Here is a 15,610-nt window from a genome sequence, read left to right as displayed (position 1 = left end):
ACAGAACAGCCCTCAAACTTAAGACTTCTGAATAATATTTTTGGATTTCCCCCTGCAAACAGACTAAAGTCCACCTATGGAAAATATCCTGTGCACACAAGAGATTTCAAAGAGCCCAACTTCCACGGTGTCTGAAACGGGGCCAACACCCAGCGTGGGTAAGGCAGAGCCTGGTGAGGAGTGGCTGAAAGCAGCCCTTACACAGCGTGTTAGAGTTGGACCTATTTTGTCTCTAAAGGAACCTTAAACATAAACATTAATGAAAGGGGGGAAAAAAAAGGAGCCTCAGTGCATAAACAGACCCCAGGAGTTACTCACTTTGCTGGGAACAGAACCCAGGCTGTTCCACTTCACAATCTTACCTGGTAACAGCAAATTCACTTGTTTTTTTTTTTTAAGGGGAAAGCCTTTCAGAAGTGTTCAAATTAGTATGAGGGCACTGTCCTTACATTTGATGGCCACATGTGCTTAAAATCATGCAGATGGCTCTCACTCACTGACAAATACAGCTGGTGAACTTTTGGCACAGTCAGAGACAAGTTTCTTCCCAAACTTGGAAAAAAGACCTTTCTATGGAAGGTCTCAGGGCTCACATCTGGTTTCAAGCATTCTGTAAAAAAAACCACCTAACACAGGATGACAGAGCTTAAAAGAAATTAAGAATTCTTGCTGTTAGTCTTCAAAAAGTACCTAATTTAACAGTGGCTCTGGTTTCAGCTTGGACTAGAGGCCAAGACTACGGGGTCTCTGCTGTTCAGGTGCTGCTGTGCCTTCAGCCTTGGATTTATTTCCTTACTTTAAAGGGTGAAATGGATTCCCAAGAGGTGGCTGCTGCCAGCTGCTCATTTCTCTGACCATGCCCACGGTTGGCAGCACCAGCCCCTCTGGATGCAGGAGCTGCCTCTCCCCGCTCCGGGCAGGAGGTGAGGCAGCGGGTCAGCAACCAACACCTTCATGATTTCTGCAAGCCAAAGGAGTTTGAATCCTGTAAACTCTGCTACACCTTGTGGTAACCATTTGGAGAGTAAGTTTAGTTATATCCATGTAGTCTTTTGGCTGCTCATCTGCAAAGCACTTGGAATGCAAGTTATGAAACAGAACGAGGGGGATGGAAAATACTGGTTGTGTCAGAAACATCACAATTCCCAACACAGACATTCCTCTGTCCTTAAACTACTGCCCAGAGAGGCAGGGAGAAAAAATATCCACCTGCCAATAACCTGATGGAGCATTCCAGTCCTGTGCATCCCTTCTCCAGCAGGCTGGCTTTTTTTGAGAAGTCCTCCTTTCCACAGCTATTTAAACCCAGGACTGGTATTTACCTGCAGAAACACTGGCAGGTACTGCAGGAACAGAGGGGGTTTGACTCTTCCCACAGACATTTTGCTCTTATCACACATTTTTAACTGTGTTTCTGCCTCTTTCCTCCCACCCAGGGGATTTCATCCTTGCAAGGATCTCTTTGGGTCCTCCAGTATAAAGCTGTTGTGTCACAGCCATATTACTGGACTGCCCTGAGTGCTTTTCCATCCCCAACAAAAAGTTCATTTGCACTCCCAGAAAAATACAGAGCTATGGAAATATTGTCAGCACTGTGTTTGAAACAGTAATTCGGTGTCTGACTTGCAACTTCTTTAGTTTTAGTTTAGGAAAACAAAAGGCAACTGCAGTCTCATATTCACCTTTACCTGCATTTATGGTATTTTGTTTATAAAAAAAGCTATCAGGCATTCCTAGCCTGATTTAATTCCAGGAGACAAACTGCAACTGGAATACTGCTGGGACAGTGACATCCAGAGGAAGGTGTTCACCTACAAGAGTCACTTTTTACACGACTTAAACTGCCCATTTTATGTAAGACCAGCTTCCAAAATTAAAAACCAAGCAAACCAACTAAAAAAAGCTCAATAAGTGAAACTCATGTTCCAGTTTAGGAATGAGGCAGAAGGCAGACAGGAGTTCTGGAGTGCCAAATTTTAAAAATCAAGCTGCACTTGATCTCTTCCAAGGACAAGGGTGGAGGTTGTGCTCTTTGAGACACTGGACCTTTCCCTTCAGCAATGCTGGGGTCAAATACTGGCAGCAGCAAAGTGGCCACTATTAACTGGAAATTCCAACTGTTTAGTGAGACAATTCCCACTTCAAAGGCAAATTGTGTTCAGACACACAATAGAGCAGCTGAGACAATTTGGGCAGGCTCAGATAAGATGGTCTCCAGGTCTCCAACCTCCTTGGAAACTCTCTCCCACCTTATCTCTGTTTCCAGGCAGGAGCTGGATGTCCACGGGGTCTTTCCCAAGCAGCAGCAGGTCAGATCTCTTATCATACACAACACGACAGAGCAAAGGCATTAAAGTATTTGATTCAACATTTGCCCCACCACGAAAGCAGAATTATCCTGGGCACAAGGCACTTGGCAAGGAAGTCACCACACACATTCCTGAATTAGTAACACCGGATGCAACAAGGAGTTAACTGGGGAGGAAGATGAAGGTTAAGCTCCAGTCCCTGGAGCAGGTTAGTACCAACGGCCTGAGAGAGGGAAAACCCACTTTGCATATGGAAAACTCACAGCAACTCATTCCCAAGGGTTGGTTTTGCATATGAAAAGGATTTTCTCCCTCAGCAGGTCTCTCCAGCTGGCTGGACACAGCCAGAGGAGCTCAGGACCCACCACTCTCCAGAGACCCCACAGGTCTGGACAGGGCAGGGGGATTTCCAGGAGACATCACTTCCTAGAAGACAAATTTCTGGGCTTTATCTCAAGGTAGTTTCATTCCCTAAGATTACAGGCTCTTGCTGCTGTAGGTCATGCAAGCAATCCAAGTCCTTTGGGACCTCAAAGGACCAGGGAGGAATCAAGGATTCAGTAGGACTGAAAGCTGAGCAGGTTCAAGCTGAACCACCCAATGCCACTTAAATTTTTTAAGTCAATCCACATCATTGGGTTCACCTCCTGTTTTTCCACATGTATCAATGCTGTTTCCATTTTCCAGAGGGAAGGTCTCTGATCCAGCAGTGCTGACTGCAGCACTATGGTTTAGGGAGAGTCTAGGGTTGGGGTTTTTTTAAGGTATTCAAATACATAACTGAGGCATAATTACAGATTTGACATTTTTGTACCCAGACAAAACTCCAGGTGGTGCATAAAAGGTTTATTTATGCACAAAGGACAAGAGCAAGACAACAGCTTTGCTCTGCTCTTTTTGTCACCTTAGGACACTGGGTAATCATGCAAAAAGTGAGTTCTCTTGCACCTCTAACACTGCAGATTTAATTCCCTCTACCTACAACTCCTTAGACATTTGCTTCACTATCAGCAAAGGCAAGAATTTTACATCTTGCCCAAAAAAACCCCGGGTTCTTCTCTACTGACTCTGACAGCATCAATTCCCAGACTCATCCAGGATGGCTTTAAGAGCAACCTGAAGGCAGGAAAAGCCTTGTAACAACAAAGAACAAAAAGCAATTCTGGGCCAACCACGGTCTCTGCTCCTGAGAGCTTTTCTGCTGCCAGACGCTGAAAGTCATTTAGCTGGAGTTGTTAGTTCAGCTCCGGGGAGGGTGTTCCCCCCTCTCCTTTCACAGGCTGGATTAGGAATAGCTGCATCACTTCAGTGCTGCTGCATCAGAGAACTCATTAGGAACATGCTGCTGTTCAGGAAGGAAAAGAAACACCACGACTTCATGGAAAAATCTAAACGTTAAAGGTGACACGTAACTGGAAGGGAAGGATTTATACAGAAGCAAATATGCAACCAAAACACGCGAGAAGGCATTCAGAGAAATTCCAAGAGAAGGGAAGAAATCAAAATAAAATGGTTAGACCTGGGAAGAACACGGAAATCAAATATAAAGGCACTCGTGGAGAAGCCAGGGAGGCTGGAAACCTTCTACAAAACTAAAAGGGGTAGGGAAGAAACACAAATCCAACACCGGGCTCGTGTTCACACGGAAGCTCTAAAACAGATCCACAGATTTTCCCAAGTGCTTTGATCCTAAGGAGAAGAGACAGGGATGGCAGACAAGGTCAGCACTACGGGTGGAGGAGCGGTCTGGGGGGCAGCACAAGAGGACAGGGAGGCAGAGGGTTGGGGATAACGGGATGGGGGTCACTAGACTGCCTCTAGGAACTACAGTGCCACTACGGTGGGTGCCGGACTCACTCTGCAGGACGCTTATAGTAGCCTGGGCTCGAATCCACGTTATGGAGGGATTTTGCCTCAAGTCATTCCTCCTGGGATCGTTGCTGGCCCTGCACTCGTAAGTCCCAGAGTCTTCCAAGGTAAGGCGGGTTATTCTCAGCACACTCACCCCATTGGCCCCGTAGGCAGTGTTAATGGTGACACGGCGCTTCCGAGCGCCATCCCACAGCTGTTTGAAAGACTCAGCCCGGTTGACTTCAGCATACCACCACTGGATCTCTGGAGTGGGGTTCCCAACCACATCACAGTACAGTTCAAAGGCGTCCCCCGTGAGCTTAGTTTCTGACATGGGCGACTTGACAAACCCAGCTAGAGGGAGGGGCAGCAGAAACGCAGTGACAGAGCGGCAGAAAACAAGAGATCTTATACACAACAAAGCAATGAGGTGCAGAAAACAGAGTTAGAGAAGACATCTACAGTAACACAACTTGCATAGAGAACCACACGTGGAGCACTCGTGGATGGAGGGCCACAGTCAGGGCAGGGCACTCCCACCCCGAGTTATACTGGTCACTCGTGCCAGCAGTACCTGCTCAGCAGCCAGGAGGAACCTCCAGGCAGACTGATGGAGATTCAGGCCCTTTTGAGTGGTGTGGACCTTGTCGTTGGCCAGGGCTAACTGTTCATGACCAGATGTCTGCTCTCTGAAGAGGTTTCTTTATCTGACCTATCTACAAGGGCAGAAGGGATAAACCCCTAAACTGAGTTCTGCTCTGACCTCCTCTTCCATCTATTTAGGACTTCTGAGGCAGGGAATTCCCCAAGACACAAGTGACCTATTTTCCTGAAGTAGCTGGATCACCCCAGCTCCAGGAGAGTCACAACCTTCTAAGAGAAAGGGAGATTCGGTGGTATAAACACACAGAGGCCCAAAAATTGTTTTGTTAGAGAACAGACAGCACCAAAGGGACTTCAGCAGCCCACAGAGCTCTGAGAAGAGATGCCGTGCTGACATTCGTGCTCAGGCCAAAATATCCTTATTATGGCATGAAATCCTTCAATACTTACCAGCTTCAGAGCTGTGTTAAGAGCACAGACATCCTAAATTGTCCTTCAATCCTATTTTCAAAGATATCTATGGAGAACAGTGTTGCCTTAAAGCCAGTCCCTTCCCCCGCCAGGCCCCTCCTTAAACTAAAAGATTAGAACACAGCTGGCCAGACACAGATTATGCAGCAAAACCTGTCATTGCTGTGCTCCTCTTCTCTACTTCCCATGGGTGAGTGGAGTTATAGGGCCACACAGCTGATAAAACTCACTGGTTCTTCCCTCTCCTCAAATTCATGGCTTGTTTTCAGGAAGGGGACTGAGAGACAAGTCAATGGATTGTAGAAAATGGAAAGGTGGACTTAGAGCCTTAGAAAAATTCACCGTGTAAAAAAGAGCATCTCCCACCCCTCCATCGTTTGACCCACTAATGAAACAGTGAAACAAAGAGCTGGGTGTGGACAGACAATCACACGGGAAGTTTGCACTACAGATGCATCTCTAAAGAACCATTTGGGCAAGAAAACAAGACCAAGAGTGTCTAGAGCACACAGAGAAATTGCTCCTTGCTGCCATAGTCCTGCTTGAAGAGCAACTGTGCTGCAGCTGCAAGTGACAGATACAAGAACACAGACAGAAAATACATGAACCTCAAAAACTGCTTCCATTACAAACTCATTTGCTCCAGGATTCTCCAGCCTTGCACTCCAGGACTAGAGGAGCTCAGAAAACCTCCAGCAAACAGTTCAGGAGGGAGGAAAGGCCAGTGCACTGCACATGCCCTCCTTACCTGCCCTGGGCCAACCTGCTGTCCCCGGGTTGGACACAGATCCCACAGTTCTCTGCTCTCTGAGGTAACACAGGGCACCACATCATGATCCTGCTCTGCTGGGCTGTCCCCATTCCAGGGGCTGCTGACCCAGGATCACTGTGTATTCCCACCGAGCTGGGCTGCAGCTCCACGTGGTCTGCACACCCCCCAGGCTGGAGCAGCAGCACGAGGCACAGCCCGGCTCCTTCCCACCTCCTCCTGGAGCTCCCTCACAGCTCACAGCTTCTCTCCCTCCCTTCCACCCTGACACTGAACTGCCACTCTCACCCAGTAGCTCTGGGAAGCAAAGCCCCTTCTCCAGGTTCTCATTTCCACCGCTGCCCAAAGGGGATGAACTGCCCTGGCCAAGACATCCCTGAAGGTGAAGGCAGAGCGACCCCAAACCCCAACTCCACAATTCAATCCTCCTTTTCCAGCTGTCCTGGCTACTAAGGAACCATTCCTGCAGAAAGACTTCTTGCCCAGCCTTTGTGGCAGGGCTGAAGGGTGGTAATTGTGTGTTTTCTGTATATTTTAGGATGCCCCTGAGCTGCTCTGCTGCTGGGGCTCCACAACAGACACATGTGGGACGGGAGAGTGCTGTAAAGCCTCTTATTATAGGGAGTATCCGTAATTTGAATAAAAAGCTGTCAAAAGCTTTCGGGTTTGATTCTGATTCACTAAGCTGTTCTTATAACTTTTGCACAAAGCCTAAAAATAATTTAAAAATATTAAACTGGACAACTGTATCAAATATTCCCTGGCTTTACGTTTTTAACCCCACATCTCCTCTTGAAAAAACCACGTCTCAGATTATGATAAATTCCCACACAACACCACCTTCATCTGAGTACCCCTGTCATCAGCACAGGTAACTCCACCATGATGCAAATTAAAAACACAGACTGGATTTGGTGTCTCTCCCCACCCCATTAAAAGACAAAAAAAAGGAGATAAAAATGCTCTTTAAAAAGCTATTTTGGGTTAGAATAAAATCCTGGAGGGACAAACAGCCTCGATATATAAATTAATAAAAACTTTAAATTACAAAGGACAGTCTGGGGTTAATGTTTTGCATTTTCACTCATTCACAAACAGCAAAGGCAGCACATCAAACAGCATCAGTAAGTTGAGGTGATGCTTCCAGCTACACTCCAGCTGCCAGAGGGCCACCACTGCCCAGTAAGATACCCAGCCAGAAGCTGCAAAAAGAGCTGAAATCTGCCAGTACCACACAGATATGTTAAAAAAAAAAAATCAAAGAAAAGGAAAAAAAAAAAAAAGTCTAATTATTACAGAGAATGCTCCCTGCAACACAACAGGAGCCTGGGAACTGAGGTCCTCCTGCTTTTTGTGAGTTGCCAGCGATTTCCATAATTGTTCAGAAGCAAACAGCAAATGACACTGTACAGATTGCACTGCTTACATAAGAGGTTTCAGAGCCCAGCACTTCCCTTACTTGGTCTTCTCCAAGCACAGCACTCCCTCCTTGCCACGGCCCCGTTCTGCACAACTCTGGAGACAGCAGCACCGAAACACAAAGCAGCACCACAACACAAACAGTCCAAGGGGCCGAGGGTTGGCTGAGGCGATGACACTGTGTCTGTTTAACACCAAGAACCTGCCCTTATTTGTGTTTAGAGCTGATTCCTCGTGCAGTGCCCAGTGCAGGACCCAGGGGGTGCAGGAAGCCCGGAGAGCTCACAGGCACCAGCCCTGCCCAGCACAGCCCACCTGAGGCAGGAAGGGGAAACAATCCCAAGATCCCACCTAAAGGTCATCCAGAGCCACGGGAAGCAGCACAACAGTCAATCCCAAGTGATTCCTTAGTGACAAGCAGAAAGGGAATAAACACCTTCGAGGGCTCCCAGGGAAAGATCGTTGTGAGGTTTTGCTCCTGTCAACCTGCCTGATGCTGACAGCTGTATTTATTTCATTATATGAAATAAATAACTCAACAAATGACTTACTCTGTTCCACAGCCAGTGTTCCTCAGTAGAAGAAAAAGGGAGGTGTTTGAGGGGGAGGGTTTTTTGGGTTTTGGATGTTTTGAAAGCTAATTGCTGTCAAGCACAAAAGAAGGGAAAACCTACAGTTCAATCTCCCTTTACAAGTCTTCCTGACATACCAGAATGCCAGAAAAACAATGCAGAGGCTATTCAAGTAAACTACGATGTTTCCAACCAATTTATTTATGTTTTAATTTATTTATGGGTTTCTGCCTGAAGTGGCAGTAGTTTTAAATAACTTCTGAAGGGGTTTGTTTACTGCAGATTTGATCTCATCCACCAGTTGTGTGGATAAAGATGAGAAAGACTAATGCTCCAAAACTAGAAAAATATATTAGTCTGCACACAGAATTCCAGTGGCTCTTAATATTTGTAAACTCTCTGTTAAAATTTATGTTGTAGTGAAAGAGCACTAAATCCAGATTAAGAAAAAACAGGATCTTGAGAGCTCAAAAATTATTGTAAAATATGCCAGCAGTGACCTACCAGTCTCAGAATATACAAAAAGCAGTACCTGAAAATCATCCTTGAGTTGCAGAAATGATTGTGCTATTGATTCAAATATCCTTTTGTTACTCAAATTTAATCAAGATGCACTAGGCTGCAAAAGAATCAATGCCAAAGGCACTGGAGAGAGTGGAGGGAGAATATTTATTGCCCCAAGTTAAAGTCTGGTCTAAAGAAAGGGGTTTAAAACATAAAAGTCACATTTTGCCTGAGGAAGACATAAGTTTGAGATGACAAAAGGAAATGTTAAACCAGGCTCAAAGACAGAGACAACCAGGCTTAAATGAAATGCAGGTATTACAAAAAGCCCTACCAAATGTAGAACAAACTAATTTAGCTCGTTTTTTATATCTATCAGGCATGAAGATTAAGGCTGAAAACAAGCATCAATGTCAAGTAGAGATGGTCCTGAAAACAAAGCCTGCAGGAATCAGAGAACAAGAAGCTGGGATGCCCAAGGGCTGCTTGGAGATGTGCAAAGCAGGACACAGGCACAGGAACACCCCAAGGTGACCCCAGTGAGGGAAAAACAATGTATTTCCAAGGATGTTTTCAACCATGAGGAAAATACAACTGTAACGAGGCAGTTTTATAGTTGGGGCAAAGCAGGGCACATCTCCACCAAGCAGGACAATGCTCTGTCCCAACCTGATGTTGTTGCTATCTTGAGGTGAATTCCACTTGTATGAAGAGAGAAAGCACAGCTCAAAGCCCTAAAATGAGAGTTTACAAAGCTAGAGCAAAAATCAACACGATTTTCACTATGAACCCCCAACACCCAGATAAATGTAACTGCTTTGGGACTGAAAGGTTTACAGAGTGTCTGCAGGGACAGTGAAAACCACCCTATAAAGCCTCTCAGCCCAGCACAGGTATTCCACTGCTCCACTGCTCTCAGGCCTTTAGGAAAGTTCTGGAGATTTTATTCCTGGGCACTGAGCAAGACCTTTGCCTCCAATTCCACTTATTTACAGACTGAAGCAAGTCCAGCTAACCCAGTCCTTCCTCTGCTTCCCTGTATCTCTCAAATCTCCTAATTAATACAGTGTGATTCATTTGTATGAACACCTGCCTTCAGGAATGCCTCTCCTAAATGGGATATGTCTTTGGCAAAGTTTTAATTGTTCTACAGACCAGCAGCTACCCAAAATACTCCAGGTGAGATGTGGATTTGTTACCCACCTTTGACAATGAAGCTCTGCCACCAAAAACAGGTATTAGGGTTGAAGATTTCAATGATGGCTCTTCATTGAATTTTCACACCTTTTTCCCTCGATGCATTCTGGATTATGCTGATTTTTAACTACTCAAATAAAGAGATAAAACTGCAGATTCAAAAGGGGGGGGAATATAACAGAACCAGATGCAAACACTTCAAGTGCTCCTGAAATGCTGCACTTGGGCTGTCTCAGAGCCAACCAAGGGGAGTCTGGTCCTTAGCAGAACTCGGGTTCAAAGCTCCTGGCTGGAGCTCCAGGGAATGACCAGCCTGTACTTCAGGAAGGGGGATGGAACTCTCTGTTGGATGTAAGGATTTATTAAAATATGGAAGCACACGTGATCTTGGGCAGTCCACAAAGGGCTTCTCAGCTGGCTTTGCTCTGCTCTCACTTGAGCAGATTTTCACCTTTATTACATGGCAACATTTATAATTTCATCAGAATATCAAAGAAAACTCCACCCAGAACCTGCTCCCTCCACTCCACTCTCCTTCCCCCACCAGCTGGGCTCTGTTAGTCTGGTGCTCTGGGCTAATTAACATCTTTTTCTTCTTTTCTTCTCCACTGAAGGGTGTTGATTAAGTGATAAGATTTTTGAGGGCGGGGGAACCTCACCATCACTTTATCAAAGTATTGCATTTTTATTCCATTTAAGATGGAAAAAAGGCAATCTAATTAATGTTTCATTTCTTTCCAATGCTCACCTTTACTAAAAGTCTTGGAAATCAGTCAAATATACAAAGAAATGACAGCTGGAACCGAGCTGGAGAAAGGTGAAGGCACCTCAATTCCAAGGAAAGCACTACAGCATCCTGCCTGTTTTCACCCATCTTCAGGAGGTTTGATGGTTTCCCATTCTTTTATCACCAGAGAGCAGGAAACTAAAAACTGGCATTAATTTTCATCTGCTCTGCCTCGTTCTTTAGCCAACTCCAGGAGCAGCTTTAAACCAGCACTGACAGGTGTATGAGGTACCCAGATGAGCCCACACCTTCTCTAAGCACTGAGAACTGGAGCAATACATGAATTTTATTCCTGCCATCTCATCCTGCAGCTTTATGAAGCTGAAGAGGGGAAAACATTACCCAGAGAGCATCATATAAAATGCATGAGCTCATGACATAGCATTAGATTCATTTCACAGAGAGGGAAACCTGAGGATTACTTTCTCCAAGTCCACAGACACGAGGATTAACATTTTCTGGATTCAGACCAACATTCCTCATTTCTCTGTGCATTAGGAAACCTTGCTTAGTTTGACGTGCAAGAAGATTTGTGACAAACTAATTCCATTTGTTTGCCACAGTAAAATTCAGAGCACTCTTAAGTAAATGGCTTCAGTGCCTCTGCTGTTGTGGGGCCATCCTGGGAATATGCCCAGGGAAGGCCAAGGGACACTTCCCTGCACAGGTGGATGGAGAAAGGACACAGGGTTATAAATCACAGAATTCAGACTGCAAAGGATTCCTGCAGGTCCTCTGGCCCAGCTGCTTCCCCTAAACAAAAACCCCTTGGATCAGGTTGAGGCTCTCAAGCTGCCCATCCATCCTTTCCCACATACACCCCAGATTCCAAGAGTTTCCTTGGAATGAAAAAAAAGCAATGCTTAACTTCACACTGCAGTGACTTGGAAATGCAACTGTTGTTTTATGGTCACTTCTACTGTGCAAAACCTGATCTCAGCAACCATAATTCACTGGGAAAGCACATCCAAGCACAGTCCACAGGAACATTCCTGGGAAGAGAAGCCACCAGTGTGTCACAGCAACCAGAGCTATGCACTTCCAGTTTCTGGGAACTACTTTCACCCCAAATACATTCTTATTCTAGAAACTGTTTGAGTTCAGAACTCAATTTTGTCAGCTGTGGACAGTGTTTACAATTCTGCTTCTGCAACAACCTGTATGTTTGACACTGTAGATGCTGTGAAAATTGATTAAAGGGTGGGATATCCAGCAGGAGAAGAACAGTCAGAGCAGGAGTTTCTGAACTGGGGCTCCACCCCGGTGTCAGCCTGCTGGCTGCACTCCCCTTTGAGCTGTGGGAGTTCACAGATCTATTTTTCCTGGTTGTGAGCTGGAAAGAACAAAGCTCTCCTAGTTCTCTGCTTCTATAAAGGAGGTAACTGGAACGCTGACTTAGGGCTTTCACCAACAACTGGGAAACTTGGTACCTCACTTTTTGCACCAGCCTGTCCCTCCAGGGTGCTCTGCAGTCCTACCACAGCCCACTCCCCATGGAATGCAAGCTCCATCTCCAATTTACAGCTCTTTCCTTACCCAAACCTGCTGGCTGTTTTAAACCCACCTGCTTCAAGGCCCTGAAGGAGTGTGAACTAGGAAGCTGCCTTGTGAGCTGCAGTATTAAAGTGATTCTGTCTGCCTTGGACATCCAGGGTGGACAATTAGTTTTAAGTATCACTGCAGACATGATATTAAAGCATTCAGTTCTATAGGAAACACAGAATAAATCCCTCATCTGCTGGTAATGCTCAGATCAGTGCTCTGGAAATAACTAATAGATGGACAGAGCCAGGACAGAGCCAGCTCTGACCAACCTGAAGCAGTCAAGGGTACCCAGATCAACAGCAAGTCCATGCACTTGTTCAGTGCCTTGAAAAGCACATGGTTTTCATATTTCAAAGAAAATATTTCAGGATGTCAGTCAAGAACTGCTTTAGCCATCCTGGAGTAGCTTACACAGACCACAAGGAGCACAGAGACAACATCCTAGGCACAATTATATTTAGCTGTGTGGCATTTCAGTCACATGCTTCAGAAAAGGCAAGTCTGGGGAACTTCACTCGGCAATTTGACAACTTATATAACCCCAGTTAAACAAACGGGGATGGCAAAGCCCTCCCAGGGCAATGGAAAGCTGCTCCTCACAGAGCACACCCAGCTCACCTCAGGGCAACGCCAGCAGAGATGCTCTTAATGTTAAAACATCTTAAAATCCTGAAGAGGCTCAGCATCCTCATGTTCCTGAACAAACAGGAGTGACTGGAAAACATTCCCGTGGGCTCATAAGTGACTCACTGCTCCGGGCTGGAGGGTGGATCCAAGAGTCAAGTGACTTCAGGCAGTTTTCACTCCCTTGTCAACTGATTAGGGCTTCAAAGCAGACACACTCTAACCAGGTTCCCTCCAGTCAGACCTGGAGCCATCAACTACCCCGATCTGAGGGCAAAACCAGCCCCTGATCAGCACTTAAGAGAACAAACACTCAAACGGGCTGCTGGGATCAGCATCCCCTGGAGGGGCTGGGAATGTTCTCCCCGGGGGCTGGATGTCACACCAAGCCTTTCTAAACCATGGAATTGCAGGGCCAATGCTGCTTTTGCATGGTTGGATCCACCAGGAAGAGATTTCCTTCCATGGAGAATTTGTAGATTCGTTTCTCAAAGGTTTTTCCAAAGATTAAACTTGCCTCATCCTCAGAAAAGGCAGGCATTATGCTTCTGTTCTTTCCATTCATGCTTCTCCCTGGCACGTCTTAGGGACAAAAAGACTTACAATCATCCATGCTGGGAAGGAAAAAAATTAACTGAGCCAGCATTTATCAGCTTTAATACCTTTTTTTTAAGGAAATACAGAAATATTATTGTTACAGCTTAGGAATATACAGGAATCTCTCTAAAGCAGAAAGACACAGGAGCAGAAAGGCTCCTGTATATTGCCAAAAAAAAATAATTGTTAACAACTAGAAACCCACTGCCTGGAAAGAAGTGGGAAGGAATTCAGCTTCAGCACAGAAGAGCAGAGTTAGAGCAGACAGCAATTTAAATTTGTCTGGTGTTCCCATGTAACACAGCAACTGAAGCTGGCACACTGAGCACCTCAACAAATTTTAAGACCAGTAAATTTGCATCTTAAAGATACTGAAAGCATATAAAATGTTGATAACAAAAAATACCTTGTGTCAGATTAGTCATTTAAAATCCTCAGACTATGCCATTAGAGAACTAAAGGTTTCAAGTGCTCCTCAATTTTCCTGTGACCTTTCCTGATCCAACAAACTGTGTGTTTGAAAGGAGCCTGATTACATTTCTCTCCAGCATGGAGGGAGCACGTCCTGAATGGCAAAACTCTTTTTTCCCTTTTATCCATTCTGCAGCAGCACGAGCTGCTCCCTCTCATCCGTGATGGAGGAGCAGGACATTTTAATACACCGACCTTTCAAAAGAAATGCCCTTTGCAGAATTGTTGGATTATGTAACAGGCCACACAATCTCAGGCAGAGCTGAGAAGAAGCCATTCAGCAACAAAAATAATTCCTCTGTGTGCACAAGAAATGGCATTAGCAGAGAGGATAACATATTTTAGGTACATTTTTTTAACGTTAAATCAGAGTTTAAACTGCCTAATAACACGTAAAATACTGGCCCTGCTGCAGTAGATGGGGTTGGAGGAGGGATGCTTTAATTATTCCAAGTTTATGCTCTCCATAGCTGGAGGGAATTACTGCCTACTAACTGCTAACTCCAGAGTGACACAGCTCCAGCAGCTCAGGGCTGATGTCCCTGGTCAGCATGGACAAGCAGCAGCAACAGCTTCTCTCCAGGAGAATTACAGTATTCCAGTTAAAGGGAAGAGCAAAGCAGGAGGGAAATTATTAAAAAGCAGCAGAGATGCCATAATTGGTGTACCAGATTTACCCTCCTTTGCAAAGTGAGATCCTTGTTCCAAGCTGCATTTTTAACAGCATTTTTCCCCATTTCTACAGCACAGCTCGGCTTCTCCCTGTTTTGCAATGCCTGTTACTCCAAGATCCGTGCCCTGGGCCACGGGGAGGCTCTGGCAGCTCAGCCATCCCCAGCAGCAGGGTGGCATGTGGGCCATGCCCACGGAGCTGCCGTGCCCAGCTCTGTGCCAGCCCCAGGGTTACATCACAAACCGGATCCTCCCTCCAGCTCGGGCCCGGCTCTGATCCCCCATGGCCTACTGACACCACTCAGATTACTGACAGCACCAAACGTCACGGGGCAGCTCCTGCACAGCCTCAAACACGCTAGTTCTGAGAGGAAATTCAGCTTCAGCACCAGGCAAGATTAGTGCATCCTAATCCATGGACAGAAATCACCTCCCTGCAGCCACAGGCTGTGCTGAGCCCCTCGGATCTCCTGGCTGTGCCCTCCCACCTCACACTCATGGGGTGCTGAGGGGCAGCCAAACCCCCCCCAGTGCCAGCTGGGGGGCTTTTTGAGCTTGTGGGGTTTGGAGCTAAGAGTGAGCCTTGCAGCTCTACCCATGGCCCAGAGCAGGCTCGCTGCTCCCAGCGCTCTTCCAGCAAAAGGAGCAATCCAATTAAGGGCCAAGCAGATTTGGGCTCCTTGAGTCGGCAGCAGGAAAAGGAGCTGGCAGAAAATACAGAGAGAAACCTGTGCCTTTGCTCAGGGTAAAGGTGAAAATGGAACTTCACCACCGTGATAGCAATACTAACTGTGTTGAACTACAGTGTGGAGATTTTTTGCTGTTGGAGAAGAATAGAAATGCTGTCCTAAACAAGCTGGTTTAAAATCTAATCTGAATTATCTCCCTAAACTCCAGTAAAAGGGTTCTACTTCTATCTTCTATCACAGCAGTGTTAAAGGGCTGTTGTACTTCACAAGATGACAACACTAAGAATTAGTCTCTCAAGCTTTGAACCAGAGACCACGTTCAACTGTGCAGCCATTTTACAGCAGCATTCAAAGACTTTTTTTTTTGAAATACCTTAGCAGAGACCAGCAGCAGCACTGGGAGATTTTATCCTGCAGATAAGTTTAACTAAATTTAGCCATGGTGGTCGTGGTAAGAATGTAAGAACAGGGCAAACATGTAGTGATCTCCCAGCCTTCAGGAATTTGCTGCTCAGGCTTTTCCTGAACCA

General features: G+C 45.8%; 1 protein-coding gene across 4 annotated transcripts in view; it reads right to left on the bottom strand.

The window, feature by feature from the left end:
- NPTN (neuroplastin) overlaps window positions 1-15,610 on the bottom strand; it is a 46,410-nt gene that overhangs the window by 20,363 nt on the left and 10,437 nt on the right. Inside the window, exon 1 of one of the 4 annotated variants that reach the window (XM_064668575.1) lies at window positions 4,167-4,515. The exons of the other annotated variants lie outside the window; for them this stretch is intronic. Within the exon in view, the coding sequence (XP_064524645.1) occupies window positions 4,167-4,494 (328 nt within the window). The 5' untranslated portion in view covers window positions 4,495-4,515. Of the gene's footprint in view, window positions 1-4,166; window positions 4,516-15,610 lie in introns of those variants that run through there. 4 annotated transcript variants of the gene reach the window in all.

Source organism: Pseudopipra pipra, chromosome 12 (assembly GCF_036250125.1).
Source record: "Pseudopipra pipra isolate bDixPip1 chromosome 12, bDixPip1.hap1, whole genome shotgun sequence".
NCBI classification, from domain to species: domain Eukaryota; kingdom Metazoa; phylum Chordata; class Aves; order Passeriformes; family Pipridae; genus Pseudopipra; species Pseudopipra pipra.
Note: the sequence above shows the minus strand (reverse complement) of the source record. Positions and strands in the feature narration are given on the sequence as shown.